Here is a 16228-nt window from a genome sequence, read left to right as displayed (position 1 = left end):
ATGATGCAGGAGGATAATAACGCCTTGTGTGCACAAGACACTGTGGGATGTAGAGGGTTAATGTTCTTCAGTCACATGATTCTGGGGATAATAACCCTTTGTGTGCACCAGACACTGTGGGATGTGGAGGGTTAATGTTCTGCAGTCACATGATGCAGGAGGATAATAACCCCTTGTGTGCACCAGACACTGTGGGTTGTGGAGGGTTAATGTTCTGCAGTCACGATGCAGGAGGATAATAACCCCTTGTGTGCTCCAGACACTGTGGGATGTGGAGGGTTAATGTTCTGCAGTCACATGATGCAGGAGGATAATAACCCCGTGTGTGCGCCAGACACTGTGGGATGTAGAGGGTTAATGTTCTGCAGTCACATGATGCAGGAGGATAATAACCCCTTGTGTGCACCAGACACTGTGGGATGTAGAGGGTTAATGTCATGCAGTCACATGATGCAGGGGATAATAACCCCTTGTGTGCACCAGACACTGTGGGATGTGGAGGGTTAATGTTCTGCAGTCACATGATGCAGGAGGATAATAACCCCTTGTGTGCACCAGACACTGTGGGATGTGGAGGGTTAATGTTCTGCAGTCACATGATGCAGGAGGATAATAACCCCGTGTGTGCGCCAGACACTGTGGGATGTAGAGGGTTAATGTTCTGCAGTCACATGATGCAGGAGGATAATAACCCCTTGTGTGCACCAGACACAGTGGGATGTAGAGTGTTAATGTTCTGCAGTCACATGATGCAGGAGGATAATAACCCCTTGTGTGCACCAGACACTGTGGGATGTAGAGGGTTAATGTTCTGCAGTCACATGATGCAGGAGGATAATAACCCCTTGTGTGCAGCGGACACTGTGGGATGTGGAGGGTTAATGTTCTGCAGTCACATGATGCAGGAGGATAATAACCCCTTGTGTGCACCGGACACTGTGGGATGTAGAGGGTTAATGTTCTGCAGTCACATGATGCAGGAGGATAATAACCCCTTGTGTGCACCAGACACTGTGGGATGTGGAGGGTTAATGTTCTGCAGTCACATGATGCAGGAGGATAATAACCCCTTGTGTACACCAGACACTGTGGGATGTAGAGGGTTAATGTCATGCAGTCACATGATGCAGGAGGATAATAACCCCGTGTGTGCGCCAGACACTGTGGGATGTAGAGGGTTAATGTTCTGCAGTCACATGATGCAGGAGGATAATAACCCCTTGTGTGCACCGGACACTGTGGGATGTGGAGGGTTAATGTTCTGCACACACATGATGCCAGGGATAATAACACCTTGTGTGCGCCGGACACTGTGGGATGTAGAGGGTTAATGTTCTGCAGTCACATGATGTCGGGGATAATAACCCCTGGTGTGCGCCGGACACTGTGGGATGTAGAGGGTTAATGTTCTGCAGTCACATGATGCAGGAGGATAATAACCCCTTATGAGCACCAGACACTGTGGGATGTAGAGGGTTAATGTTCTGCAGTCACATGATGCAGGAGGATAATAACCCCTTGTGTGCACCAGACACTGTGGGATGTGGAGGGTTAATGTTCTGCAGTCACATGATGCAGGAGGATAATAACCCCTTGTGTGCACCAGACACTGTGGGATGTAGAGGGTTAATGTTCTGCAATCACATGATGCGGGAGGATATTAACCCCTTGTGTGCACCAAACACTGTGCGATGTAGAGAGTAATGTTCTGCAGTCACATGATGCCGGTACAGTCACATAATGCCCTTGTGTGCACCGGACACTGTGGGATGTAGAGGGTTAATGTTCTGCAGTCCCATGATGCAGGAGGATAATAACCCCTTGTGTGCACCAGACACTGTGGGATGTGGAGGGTTAATGTTCTGCAGCCACAAGATGCAGGAGGATAATAACCCCTTGTGTGCACCAGACACAGTGGGATGTAGAGGGTTAATGTTCTGCAGTCACATGATGCAGGAGGATAATAACCCCTTTTGTGCACCAGACACAGTGGGATGTATAGGGTTAATGTTCTGCAGTCACATGATGCCAGGGATATTAACCCCTTGTGTGCACCGGACACTGTGGGATGCGGAGGGTTAATGTTCTGCAGTCACATGACGCCGGGGATAATAACCCCTTGTGTGCACCAGACACTGGGATGCAGAGGGTTAATGTTCTGCAGTCACATGATGCAGGAGGATAATAACCCCTTGTGTACACCAGACACTGTGGGATGTAGAGGGTTAATGTTCTGCAGTCACATGATGCAGGAGGATAATAACCCCGTGTTTGCACCAGACACAGTGGGATGTAGAGGGTTAATGTTCTGCAGTCACATGATGCAGGAGGATAATAACCCCTTGTGTGCACCAGACACTGTGGGATGTGGAGGGTTAATGTTCTGCAGTCACATGATGCAGGAGGATAATAACCCCTGGTGTGCACCAGACACTGTGGGATGTAGAGGGTTAATGTTCCGCAGTCACATGATGCAGGAGGATAATAACCCCTTGTGCGCACCAGACACTGGGATGTAGAGGGTTAATGTTCTGCAGTCACATGATGCAGGAGGATAATAACCCCTTGTGTGCTCCAAACACTGTCGGATGTATAGGGTTAATGTTCTGCAGTCACATGATGCAGGAGGATAATAACCCCTTGTGTGCACCAGACACTGTGGGATGTGGAGGGTTAATGTTCTGCAGTCACATGATGCAGGAGGATAATAACCCCTTGTGTGCTCTAAACACTGTCGGATGTATAGGGTTAATGTTCTGCAGTCACATGATGCAGGAGGATAATAACCACGTGTGTGCACCAGACACTGTGGGATGTAGAGGGTTAATGTTCTGCAGTCACATGATGCAGGAGGATAATAACCCCTTGTGTGCACCAGACACTGTGGGATGTGGAGGGTTAATGTTCTGCAGTCACATGATGCAGGAGGATAATAACCCCGTGTGTGCGCAGCGGACACTATGGGATGTAGAGGGTTAATGTTCTGCAGTCACATGATGCCAGGGATAATAACCCCTTGTGTGCACCAGACACGGTGGGATGTGGAGGGTTAATGTTCTGCAGTCACATGATGCCAGGGATAATAACCCCTTGTGTGCACCAGACACTGTGGGATGTAGAGGGTTAATGTTCTGCAGTCACATGATGCAGGGGATAATAACCCCTTGTGTGCGCCGGACACTGTGGGATGTAGAGGGTTAATGTTCTGCAGTCACATGATGCCAGGGATAATAACCCCTTGTGTGCACCAGACACAGTGGGATGTAGAGGGTTAATGTTCTGCAGTCACATGATGCAGGAGGATAATAACCCCTTGTGTGCACCAGACACTGTGGGATGTAGAGGGTTAATGTTCTGCAGTCACATGATGCAGGAGGATAATAACCCCTTGTGTGCACCAGACACTGTGGGATGTAGAGGGTTAATGTTCTGCAGTCACATGATGCTGGAGGATAATAACCCCTTGTGTACACCAGACACTGTAGGATGTAGAGGGTTAATGTTCTGCAGTCACATGATGCAGGAGGATAATAACCCCTTGTGTGCACCAGACACTGTGGGATGTAGAGGGTTAATGTTCTGCAGTCACATGATGCAGGAGGATAATAACCCCTTGTGTGCACCAGACACTGTGGGATGTAGAGGGTTAATGTTCTGCAGTCACATGATGCTGGAGGATAATAACCCCTTGTGTACACCAGACACTGTAGGATGTAGAGGGTTAATGTTCTGCAGTCACATGATGCAGGAGGATAATAACCCCTTGTGTGCACCAGACACTGTGGGATGTGGAGGGTTAATGTTCTGCAGTCACATGATGCAGGAGGATAATAACCCTGTGTGCACCAAACACTGTGGGATGTAGAGGGTTAATGTTCTGCAGTCACATGATGCAGGAGGATAATAACCCCTTGTGTGCACCAGACACTGTGGGATGTAGAGGGTTAATGTTCTGCAGTCACATGATGCAGGAGGATAATAACCCCTTGTGTACACCAGACACTGTGGGATGCAGAGGGTTAATGTTCTGCAGTCACATGATGCAGGAGGATAATAACCCCTTGTGTGCACCGGACACTGTGGGATGTAGAGGGTTAATGTTCCGCAGTCACATGATGCAGGAGGATAATAACCCCTTGTGTGCACCAGACACTGTGGGATGTAGAGGGTTAATGTTCTGCCGTCACATGATGCAGGAGGATAATAACCCCTTGTGTGCACCAGACACTGTGGGATGTAGAGGGTTAATGTTCTGCAGTCACATGATGCAGGAGGATAATAACCCCTTGTGTGCACCGGACACTGGGATGTAGAGGGTTAATGTTCTGCAGTCACATGATGCAGGAGGATAATAACCCCTTGTGTGCACCAGGCACTGTGGGATGTAGAGGGTTAATGTTCTGCAGTCACATGATGCAGGAGGATAATAACCCCTTGTGTGCACCGGACACTGTGGGATGTAGAGGGTTAATGTCATGCAGTCACATGATGCAGGAGGATAATAACCCCTTGTGTGTGCCGGACACTGTGGGATGTAGAGGGTTAATGTTCTGCAGTCACATGATGCAGGAGGATAATAACCCCTTGTGTGTACCAGACACTGTGGGATGTGGAGGGTTAATGTTCTGCAGTCACATGATGCAGGAGGATAATAACCCCTTGTGTGCACCGGACACTGTGGGATGTAGAGGGTTAATGTTCTGCAGTCACATGATGCAGGAGGATAATAACCCCTTGTGTGCACCAGACACTGTGGGATGTGGAGGGTTAATGTTCTGCAGTCACATGATGCCAGGGATAATAACCCCTTGTGTGCACCAGACACTGTGGGATGTGGAGGGTTAATGTTCTGCAGTCACATGATGCAGGAGGATAATAACACCTTGTGTGCGCCGGACACTGTGGGATGTGGAGGGTTAATGTTCTGCAGTCACATGATGCAGGAGGATAATAACCCCTTGTGTGCACCGGACACTGTGTGATGTAGAGGGTTAATGTTCTGCAGTCACATGATGCAGGAGGATAATAACCCCTTGTGTGCGCCGGACACTGTGGGATGTGGAGGGTTAATGTTCTGCAGTCACATGATGCAGGAGGATAATAACCCCTTGTGTGCGCCGGACACTGTGGGATGTGGAGGGTTAATGTTCTGCAGTCACATGATGCAGGAGGATAATAACACCTTGTGTGCGCCGGACACTGTGGGATGTGGAGGGTTAATGTTCTGCAGTCACATGATGCAGGAGGATAATAACCCCTTGTGTGCGCCGGACACTGTGGGATGTGGAGGGTTAATGTTCTGCAGTCACATGATGCAGGAGGATAATAACACCTTGTGTGCACCAGACACTGTGGGATGTAAAGGGGTTAATGTTCTGCAGTCACATGATGCAGGAGGATAATAACCCCTTGTGTGCTCCAGACACTGTGGGATGTAGAGGGTTAATGTTCTGCAGTCATATGATGCAGGAGGATAATAACCCCTTGTGTGCTCCAGACACTGGGATGTAGAGGGTTAATGTTCTGCAGTCACATGATGCAGGAGGATAATAACCCCTTGTGTGCACCAGACACTGTGGGATGTAGAGGGTTAATGTTCTGCAGTCACATGATGCAGGAGGATAATAACCCCGTGTGTGCACCAGACACTGTGGGATGTAGAGGGTTAATGTTCTGCAGTCACATGATGCAGGAGGATAATAACCCCTTGTGTGCACCGGACACTGGGATGTAGAGGGTTAATGTTCTGCAGTCACAAGATACAGGAGGATAATAACCCCTTGTGTGCGCCAGACACTGTGGTATGTACAGGGTTAATGTTCTGCAGTCACATGATGCAGGAGGATAATAACCCCTTGTGTGCACCAGACACTGTGGGATGTATAGGGTTAATGTTCTGCAGTCACATGATGCAGGAGGATAATAACCCCTTGTGTGCGCCGGACACTGTGGGATGTAGCGGGTTAATGTTCCGCAGTCACATGTTGCAGGAGGATAATAACCCCGTGTGTGCACCAGACACTGTGGGATGTAGAGGGTTAATGTTCCGCAGTCACATGATGCAGGAGGATAATAACCCCTTGTGTGCACCGGACACTGTGGGATGTAGAGGGTTAATGTTCTGCAGTCACATGATGCAGGAGGATAATAACCCCTTGTGTGCACCAGACACTGTGGGATGTAGAGGGTTAATGTTCTGCAGTCAGATGATGCCAGGGATAATAACCCCTTGTGTGCACCAGACACTGTGGGATGTGGAGGGTTAATGTTCTGCAGTCACATGATGCAGGAGGATAATAACCCCTTGTGTGCACCAGACACTGTGGGATGTATAGGGTTAATGTTCCGCAGTCACATGATGCAGGAGGATAATAACCCCTTGTGTGCACCAGGCACTGTGGGATGTAGAGGGTTAATGTTCTGCAGTCACATGATGCCAGGGATAATAACCCCTTGTGTGCACCAGACACTGTGGGATGTAGAGGGTTAATGTTCTGCAGTCACATGATGCAGGAGGATAATAACCCCTTGTGTGCCCCAGACACTGTGGGATGTAGAGGGTTAATGTTCTGCAGTCACATGATGCGGGAGGATAATAACCCCTTGTGTGCACCAGACACTGTGGGATGCGGAGGGTTAATGTTCTGCAGTCACATGATGCAGGAGGATAATAACCCCTTGTGTGCACCAGACACTGTGGGATGCGGAGGGTTAATGTTCTGCAGTCACATGATGCAGGAGGATAATAACCCCTTGTGTGCAGCGGACACTGTGGGATGCGGAGGGTTAATGTTCTGCAGTCACATGATGCAGGAGGATAATAACCCCTTGTGTGCACCAGACACTGTGTGATGTAGAGGGTTAATGTTCTGCAGTCACATGATGCAGGAGGATAATAACCCCTTGTGTGCACACTGTGGGATGTAGAGGGTTAATGTTCTGCAGTCACATAATGCAGGAGGATAATAACCCCTTGTGTGCACCGGACACTGTGGGATGTAGAGGGTTAATGTTCTGCAGTCACATGATGCAGGGGATAATAACCCCTTGTGTGCACCAGACACTGTGGGATGTAGAGGGTTAATGTTCTGCAGTCACATGATGCAGGAGGATAATAACCCCTTGTGTGCACCGGACACTGTGGGATGTAGAGGGTTAATGTTCTGCAGTCACATGATGCAGGGGATAATAACCCCTTGTGTGCACCAGACACTGTGGGATGTGGAGGGTTAATGTTCTGCAGTCACATGATGCAGGAGGATAATAACCCCTTGTGTGCACCGGGCACTGTGGGATGTGGAGGGTTAATGTTCTGCAGTCACATGATGCAGGAGGATAATAACCCCTTGTGTGCACCAGACACTGTGGGATGTAGAGGGTTAATGTTCTGCAGTCACATGATGCAGGAGGATAATAACCCCTTGTGTGCTCCAGACACTGTGGGATGTAGAGGGTTAATGTTCTGCAGTCACATGATGCAGGAGGATAATAACCCCTTGTGTGCCCCAGACACTGTGGGATGTATAGGGTTAATGTTCTGCAGTCACATGATGCAGGAGGATAATAACCCCTTGTGTGCCCCAGACACTGTGGGATGTATAGGGTTAATGTTCTGCAGTCACACAATGCAGGAGGATAATAACCCCTTGTGTGCACCGGACACTGTGGGATGCGGAGGGTTAATGTTCTGCAGTCACATGATGCAGGAGGATAATAACCCCTTGTGTACACCAGACACTGGGATGTAGAGGGTTAATGTTCTGCAGTCACATGATGCAGGAGGATAATAACCCCTTGTGTGCACCAGACACTGTGGGATGTAGAGGGTTAATGTTCGGCAGTCACATGATGCAGGAGGATAATAACCCCTTGTGTGCACCGGACACTGTGGGATGCGGAGGGTTAATGTTCTGCAGTCACATGATGCAGGAGGATAATAACCCCTTGTGTGCACCGGACACTGTGGGATGCAGAGGGTTAATGTTCTGCAGTCACATGATGCAGGAGGATAATAATCCCTTGTGTGCACCTGGCACTGTGGGATGTAGAGGGTTAATGTTCTGCAGTCACATGATGCAGGAGGATAATAACCCCTTGTGTGCAGCGGACACTGGGATGCAGAGGGTTAATGTTCTGCAGTCACATGATGCAGGAGGATAATAACCCCTTGTGTGCACCAGACACTGTGGGATGTATAGGGTTAATGTTCTGCAGTCACATGATGCAGGAGGATAATAACCCCTTGTGTGCACCAGACACTGGGATGTAGAGGGTTAATGTTCTTCAGTCACATGATGCAGGAGGATAATAACCCCTTGTGTGTGCCAGGCACTGTGGGATGTAGAGGGTTAATGTTCTGCAGTCACATGATGCCAGGGATAATAACCCCTTGTGTGCACCAGACACTGTGGGATGTAGAGGGTTAATGTTCTGCAGTCACATGATGCAGGAGGATAATAACCCCTTGTGTGCACCAGACACTGTGGGATGTAGAGGGTTAATGTTCTGCAGTCACATGATGCAGGAGGATATTAACCCCTTGTGTGCACCAGACACTGTGGGATGTAGAGGGTTAATGTTCTGCAGTCACATGATGCAGGAGGATATTAACCCCTTGTGCGCACCAGACACTGTGGGATGTAGAGGGTTAATATTCTGCAGTCACATGATTCTGGGGATAATAACCCCTTGTGTGCACCGGACACTGTGGGATGTAGAGGGTTAATGTTCTGCAGTCACATGATGCAGGAGGATAATAACCCCTTGTGTGCACCAGACACTGTGGGATGTAGAGGGTTAATGTTCTGCAGTCACATGATGCAGGAGGATAATAACACCTTGTTTGCGCCAGACACTGTGGGATGTACAGGGTTAATGTTCTGCAGTCACATGATGCAGGAGGATAATAACCCTGTGTGCACCGGACACTGTGGGATGTAGAGGGTTAATGTTCTGCAGTCACATGATGCAGGAGGATAATAACCCCTTGTGTGCACCGGACACTGTGGGATGTAGAGGGTTAATGTTCTGCAGTCACATGATGCAGGAGGATAATAACCCCTTGTGTGCACCAGACACTGTGGGATGTAGAGGGTTAATGTTCTGCAGTCACATGATGCAGGAGGATAATAACCCCTTGTGTGCACCAGACACTGGGATGTAGAGGGTTAATGTTCTGCAGTCACATGTTGCAGGAGGATAATAACCCCTTGTGTGCACCGGACACTGTGGGATGTAGAGGGTTAATGTTCTGCAGACACATGATGCATGAGGATAAAAACCCCTTGTGTGCACCAAACACTGGGATGTAGAGGGTTAATGTTCTGCAGTCACATGTTGCAGGAGGATAATAACCCCTTGTGTGCACCGGACACTGTGGGATGTAGAGGGTTAATGTTCTGCAGTCACATGATGCAGGAGGATAATAACCCCTTGTGTGCACCAGACACTGTGGGATGTAGAGGGTTAATGTTCTGCAGTCACATGATGCAGGAGGATAATAACTCCTTGTGTGCACCAGACACAGTGGGATGTAGAGGGTTAATGTTCTGCAGTCACATGATGCAGGAGGATAATAACCCCTTGTGTGCGCCGGACACTGTGGGATGTAGAGGGTTAATGTTCTGCAGTCACATGATGCAGGAGGATAATAACCCCTTGTGTGCACCAGACACAGTGGGATGTAGAGGGTTAATGTTCTGCAGTCACATGATGCAGGAGGATAATAACCCCTTGTGTGCACCAGACACTGTGGGATGTAGAGGGTTAATGTTCTGCAGTCACACGATGTCGGGGATATAATAACCCCGGACACTGTGGGATGTAGAGGGTTAATGTTCTGCAGTCACATGATGCAGGAGGATAATAACCCCTTGTGTGCTCCAGGCACTGTGGGATGTAGAGGGTTAATGTTCTGCAGTCACATGATGCAGGAGGATAATAACCCCTTGTGTGCTCCAGGCACTGTGGGATGTAGAGGGTTAATGTTCTGCAGTCACATGATGCTGGAGGATAATAACCCCTTGTGTGCACCAGACACAGTGGGATGTAGAGGGTTAATGTTCTGCAGTCACATGATGCTGGAGGATAATAACCCCTTGTGTGCTCCAGACACAGTGGGATGTAGAGGGTTAATGTTCTGCAGTCACATGATGCAGGAGGATAATAACCCCTTGTGTGCACCGGACACTGTGGGATGTAGAGGGTTAATGTTCTGCAGTCACATGATGCAGGAGGATAATAACCCCTTGTGTGCACCAGACACTGTGGGATGTAGAGGGTTAATGTTCTGCAGTCACATGATGCAGGAGGATAATAACCCCTTGTGCGCTCCAGACACTGTGGGATGTAGAGGGTTAATGTTCTGCAGTCACATGATGCTGGAGGATAATAACCCCTTGTGCGCACCAGACACAGTGGGATGTAGAGGGTTAATGTTCTGCAGTCACATGATGCAGGAGGATAATAACCCCTTGTGTGCACCGGACACTGTGGGATGTAGAGGGTTAATGTTCTGCAGTCACATGATGCAGGAGGATAATAACCCCTTGTGTGCACCAGACACTGTGGGATGTAGAGGGTTAATGTTCTGCAGTCACATGATGCAGGAGGATAATAACCCCTTGTGTGCACCAGACACTGTGGGATGTAGAGGGTTAATGTTCTGCAGTCACATGATGCAGGAGGATAATAACCCCTTGTGTGCAGCGGACACTGGGATGCAGAGGGTTAATGTTCCGCAGTCACATGATGCAGGAGGATAATAACCCCTTGTGTGCACCAGACACTGGGATGTAGAGGGTTAATGTTCTGCAGTCACATGATTCTGGGGATAATAACCCCTTGTGTACACCAGACACTGTGGGATGTAGAGGGTTAATGTTCTGCAGTCACATGATGCAGGAGGATAATAACCCCTTGTGTGCACCAGACACAGTGGGATGTATAGGGTTAATGTTCTGCAGTCACATGATGCAGGAGGATAATAACCCCTTGTGTGCAGCGGACACTGTGGGATGTAGAGGGTTAATGTTCTGCAGTCACATGATGCAGGAGGATAATAACCCCTTGTGTGCACCAGACACTGTGGGATGTAGAGGGTTAATGTTCTGCAGTCACATGATGCAGGAGGATAATAACCCCTTGTGTGCACCGGACACTGTGGGATGTAGAGGGTTAATGTTCTGCAGTCACATGATGCAGGAGGATAATAACCCCTTGTGTGCACCAGACACTGGGATGTAGAGGGTTAATGTTCCGCAGTCACATGTTGCAGGAGGATAATAACCCCTTGTGTGCACCTGGCACTGTGGGATGTAGAGGGTTAATGTCATGCAGTCACATGATGCCAACGATATTATGTTGGTTGCATGTTCACAGATTTTGTCAGGACATGCTGGGTTTTGTAGTTCTTATTTACTGAATCCTCATGTTGTCTCTTACTCAGGGCCCCGAGTTCCAGGAGTATCTCCTGACTAAGCTGATCAATGCGGAATACGCCTGTTATAAGGCAGAGAAGTTTGCTAAGTTGGAGGTAAGTCGGCTTCCTGCAGGGTGGGTGTCCCAGCTGTCGCTACTGACGCACTGGTAATAGTAAAAAACAGTTCCTTTTTGGAAACAACCCTACCGAAAATATAAATGCCACAATTGGGTATGTTTAGCCCATCGAGTTTAGGTGGAGGGGGGTGCCCCCACAGTGGTGTTAGGTGGAGGGGGGTGCCCCCACAGTGGTGTTAGATGGAGGTGAGTGCCCCCACAGTGGGGTTAGATGGAGGTGAGTGCCCCCACAGTGGTGTTAGGTGGAGGGGGGTGCCCCAACAGTGGTGTTAGATGGAGGTGAGTGCCCCCACAGTGGGGTTAGATTGAGGTGAGTGCCCCCACAGTGGGGTTAGATGGAGGTGAGGGCCCCCACAGTGGGGTTAGATGGAGGTGAGTGCCCCCACAGTGGGGTTAGATGGAGGTGAGTGCACCTACAGTGGGGTTAGATGAAGGTGAGTGCCCCCACAGTGGGGTTAGATGGAGGTGAGTGCCCCCACCGTGGGGTTAGATGGAGGTGAGTGCCCCCACCATGGGTTTAGATGGAGGTGATTAATCTCACCGTGGGGTTAGATGGAGGGGGGTGCCCCCACAGTGTGGTTAGATGGAGGTGAGTTCCCCCACAGTGGGGTTAGATGGAGGTGAGTGCCCCCACAGTGGGGTTAGATTGAGGTGAGTGCCCCCACAGTGGGGTTAGATGGAGGTGAGTGCCCCAACAGTGGGGTTAGATGGAGGTGAGTGCCCCCACAGTGGGGTTAGATGGAGGTGAGTGCCCCCACAGTGGGGTAAGATGGAGGGGGGTGCCCCTACAGTGGGGTTAGATGGAGGGGGGTGCCCCCACAGTGTGGTTAGATGGAGTGGGGTGCACCCACAGTGGGGTTAGATGGAGGTGAGTGCCCCCACCGTGGGGTTAGATGGAGGTGAGTACTCCCACTGTTGGGTTAGATGGAGGTGAGTGACCCCACCGTGGGGTAAGATGGAGGGGTATGCCCCCACCATGGTGTTAGATGGAGGTGAGTGCTCCCACTTTTGAGTTAGATGGAGGTGAGTGACCCCACCGTGGGGTAAGATGGAGGGAGTGCCCCCACCATGGTGTTAGATGGAGGGGGGTGCCCCCTTGTGTTAGATATGGGTGACTGTTCTTGGGTGCTGGATGACTGCCCGACGGGGGATCCCGACGGTCAGTATCCCGACTATTCTCTGTTGCGGGGGTCCATGTCCCCCATAGTGGGAGAAAAGAACATGTGGCGAGTGAAGCGAACCACCGAGCCTGCAGCGTGGCGAGCGCAGTGAGTCCGCAAGGGGTTTCTTTGCACCTGCCCCCCCTGTTGGAGCATCAGCAGTCAGGATTCCAACATCGGGATACTAACCGTGGGTATACCCCCTGTTGGACCGCCATACCATACACACTGTTCGTACCTTGGGTTAGATGAAGAAGAATATTCCCACCCCTGGCTAGATGAGGGAAATAGTTCCCACCTTGAGTAAGATGAGGGGTCTGTTGGGTCAGATGAAGGGGTCTCTTCCCACCTTTGGTTATATGAGGGGGACTGTTCCCATCTTGGGTTAGATGAGGGTGTCTGTTCCCACCCTAGGTTAGATGAAGGGGTCTGTTCCCATCTTGGGCTAGAGAAGGGGATCTGTTCCCACCCCAGGTTAGATGAGTGGGACTGTCCCCATTTTGTCTTAGATTAGGGAATCTGTTCCCATCTTGGATTAGATGAGGGGGACTGTTCCCATCTTGGGTTAGATGAGGGGGACTGTTCCCATCTTGGGTTAGATGAGGGGGTCTGTTCCCACCTTGGGTTATATGAGCGCGGCTGTTCCCACCTTGGGTTAGATGAGGGAGACTGTTCCCATCTTGAGTTAGATGACGGGGTCTGTTCCCACCTTGGGTTATATGAGCGGGGCTGTTCCCACCTTGGGGTAGACGAGGGAGACTGTTCCCCTCATGGGTTAGATGAGTGGGACTGTTTCCACCTTGGGGTAGATGAGGGGGTCTGTTCCCATCTTGGGTTATATGAGTGGGGGGCTGTTCCCACCTTGGGCCAGATGAGGGAGACTGTTCCCATCTTGAATTAGATGAGAGGGACTGTTCCCATCTTGGGTTAGATGATTGGGACTGTTCCCACCTTGGGTTAGATGAGTGGGACTGTTCCCACCCCGGGTTAGATGAGTGGGACTGTTCCCACCCCAAATTAGATGAAGGAGTCTGTTCCCATCTTGGGATAGATGAGTGGGATTGTTCCCACCCCGGATTAGATGAGTGGGACTGTTCCCACCCCAAATTAGATGAAGGGGTCTGTTCCCATCTTGGGATAGATGAGTGGGACTGTTCCCACCTTGGGTTAGATGAGTGGGACTGTTCCCACCCCGGGTTAGATGAGTGGGACTGTTCCCACCCCGGGTTAGATGAAGGGGTCTGTTCCCATCTTGGGATAGATGAGTGGTATTGTTCCCACCCCGGGTTAGATGAGTGGGACTGTTCCCACCCCAAATTAGATGAAGGGGTCTGTTCCCATCTTGGGATAGATGAGTGGGACTGTTCCCACCCCGGGTTAGATGAGTGGGACTGTTCCCACCCCAAATTAGATGAAGGGGTCTGTTCCCATCTTGGGATAGATGAGTGGTATTGTTCCCACCCCGGGTTAGATGAGTGGGACTGTTCCCACCCCAAATTAGATGAAGGGGTCTGTTCCCATCTTGGGATAGATGAGTGGGACTGTTCACACCTTGGGTTAGATGAGTGGGACTGTTCCCACCCTGGGTTAGATGAGTGGGACTGTTCCCACCCTGGGTTAGATGAGTGGGACTGTTCCCACCCTGGGTTAGATGAGTGGGTCTGTTCCCATCTTGGGTTAGATGAGTGGGACTGTTCCCACCCTGGGTTAGATGAGGGAGACTGTTCTTACCTTGGGTTAGATGAGTGGGACTGTTCCCATCTTGGGTTAGATGAGTGGGACTGTTCCCATCTTGGGTTAGATGAGGGGATCTGTTCCCACCCTGGGTTAGATGAGTGGGACTGTTCCCATCTTGGGTTAGATGAGGGAGACTGTTCTTACCTTGGGTTAGATGAGTGGGACTGTTTCTATCTTGGGTTAGATGAGGGAGACTGTTCTTACCTTGGGTTAGATGAGTGGGACTGTTTCCATCTTGGATTAGATGAGGAGAACGTTGTCTTTTTGTAGAAGCCACAAGTTTGTGTTGCCAGAGCAAAGTAAAACCAAAGCTCTCTCCATTTATTGCTCTCCATTATCACCCCAGGAACGTACACGTGCAGCGTTACTAGAGACCCTGTATGAGGAGCTTCACATTAACAGCCAGTCCATGATGGGCCTCTGCGGCGATGATGACAAGATGGAGAATGGAGGTGGCGGGGGAGGAGGCTTCTTTGAATCTTTTAAGGTAAGATGGAGGGGAGTGCCCCCAACGTGGGGTTAGATGGAGGTGAATGCCCCCAGGATGGCCTGAGAGTTTACCACTGGAAACCTACACCAGAACACTCAGGAAGATTATGGCCATACAGCCATTAAACTGCTGCTATACCCATCAGCTGTCACCTATGTACTAAGCCAGGCATGTCCAAACTGTGGCCCTCCAGCTGTTGCAAAACTACACATCCCAGCATGCCTTGCCATAGTTTTAGCATTCCCTAATAGTAAAACTGTGGCAAGGCATGATGGGACATGTAGTTTCACAACAGCTAGAGCGCCATAGTTTGGACATGCCTGTACTAAGCAGAATCTATGTCACGGACCCACCTGGTCGCCTCCTCAGATACGTCAATCTGAGCAGCTCCGGCCATGACTGGGGTTCACTACAGATGGAGCGTGTCCCATCTTTGGCCGGCGCTCGCCAGATCCCTTGCACTGGCGAGCGCCGGCGATAGACTGGGACGCTCGTGCGTCTCACACCCACGTGTGTCCCAGTTTCCCGTCGGCGGGGGGACGGGAACCCTGTCCGTCTCCGCTTCAGAGAGACGGACAGGGTTGGGGGGGGGGGGGTGCGGCAAGGCGGCAGGGACCCGGGGCGACCGTCTGCAAAAGATGGCCCACGCTCCATCTGTATGCCTTGCTCGCACCTGACCACACAATACAGTATAAAACAAAGTAACATTGTAGCGTTCTCTTCTGGCGTAAAGGGTCCTAAGAACACAAAGTCAGAACTGGGAATATGCATTATTTATTCCTAGAAATACTACAGCGCTTTAGTGATAAAAATGGTTACAAGATATTACAATGATTTTAAAGTACACACAAGAGAAATACATCTCAAACAAAATAAAAGGGAAAAAGGACAGAACTGTATCTTACACCCAAGTACTGGTTCTGTAGTGGGGGGGGGGGGGGGTTCCCAATTGAAATCTCTGGTCGCTTCCAGCTAGCTTGCTGTTCCCCAAGAAGTAACATTCACATATTGACAAGAGAGTGGTTTTATCTGCAGGCTCCCTCATCCCTCCCACCCTTGGGATTTTGACCATTTCCCTGCTGTACGTAGTGAATGTCCCTAGATAATGGATCTTCTACAGTACATACAGAAATCGTCTGCTGCTTTCAAAGTGATTGATACCCATTCCTCATGTGATAGGAGACCTTTAGTGGAGGGGCGGAGCACCTTTGGCCTGTTGCCTGGTCACTATTGCTCTAACCCCCAATCTGATTTATGAGGGGTCTCAGATTGTATCTGACATCCT

General features: G+C 50.0%; 1 protein-coding gene across 9 annotated transcripts in view; it reads left to right on the top strand.

The window, feature by feature from the left end:
* The window catches only part of RAP1GAP (RAP1 GTPase activating protein), a 202832-nt gene that overhangs the window by 162386 nt on the left and 24218 nt on the right, over positions 1-16228 (top strand). For all 9 annotated transcript variants that reach the window (XM_083161794.1, XM_083161789.1, XM_083161795.1 and 6 more), the window contains 2 exons: positions 11447-11533; positions 14800-14940. In XM_083161794.1, the coding sequence (XP_083017920.1) occupies positions 11447-11533; positions 14800-14940 (228 nt within the window). The remainder of the gene's footprint in view (positions 1-11446; positions 11534-14799; positions 14941-16228) is intronic.

The sequence above is a fragment of the Crinia signifera genome, chromosome 19, assembly GCF_055691185.1.
Source record: "Crinia signifera chromosome 19, ASM5569118v1, whole genome shotgun sequence".
Lineage (NCBI taxonomy): Eukaryota > Metazoa > Chordata > Amphibia > Anura > Myobatrachidae > Crinia > Crinia signifera.
This window is presented reverse-complemented; position numbering and strand designations above follow the sequence as displayed.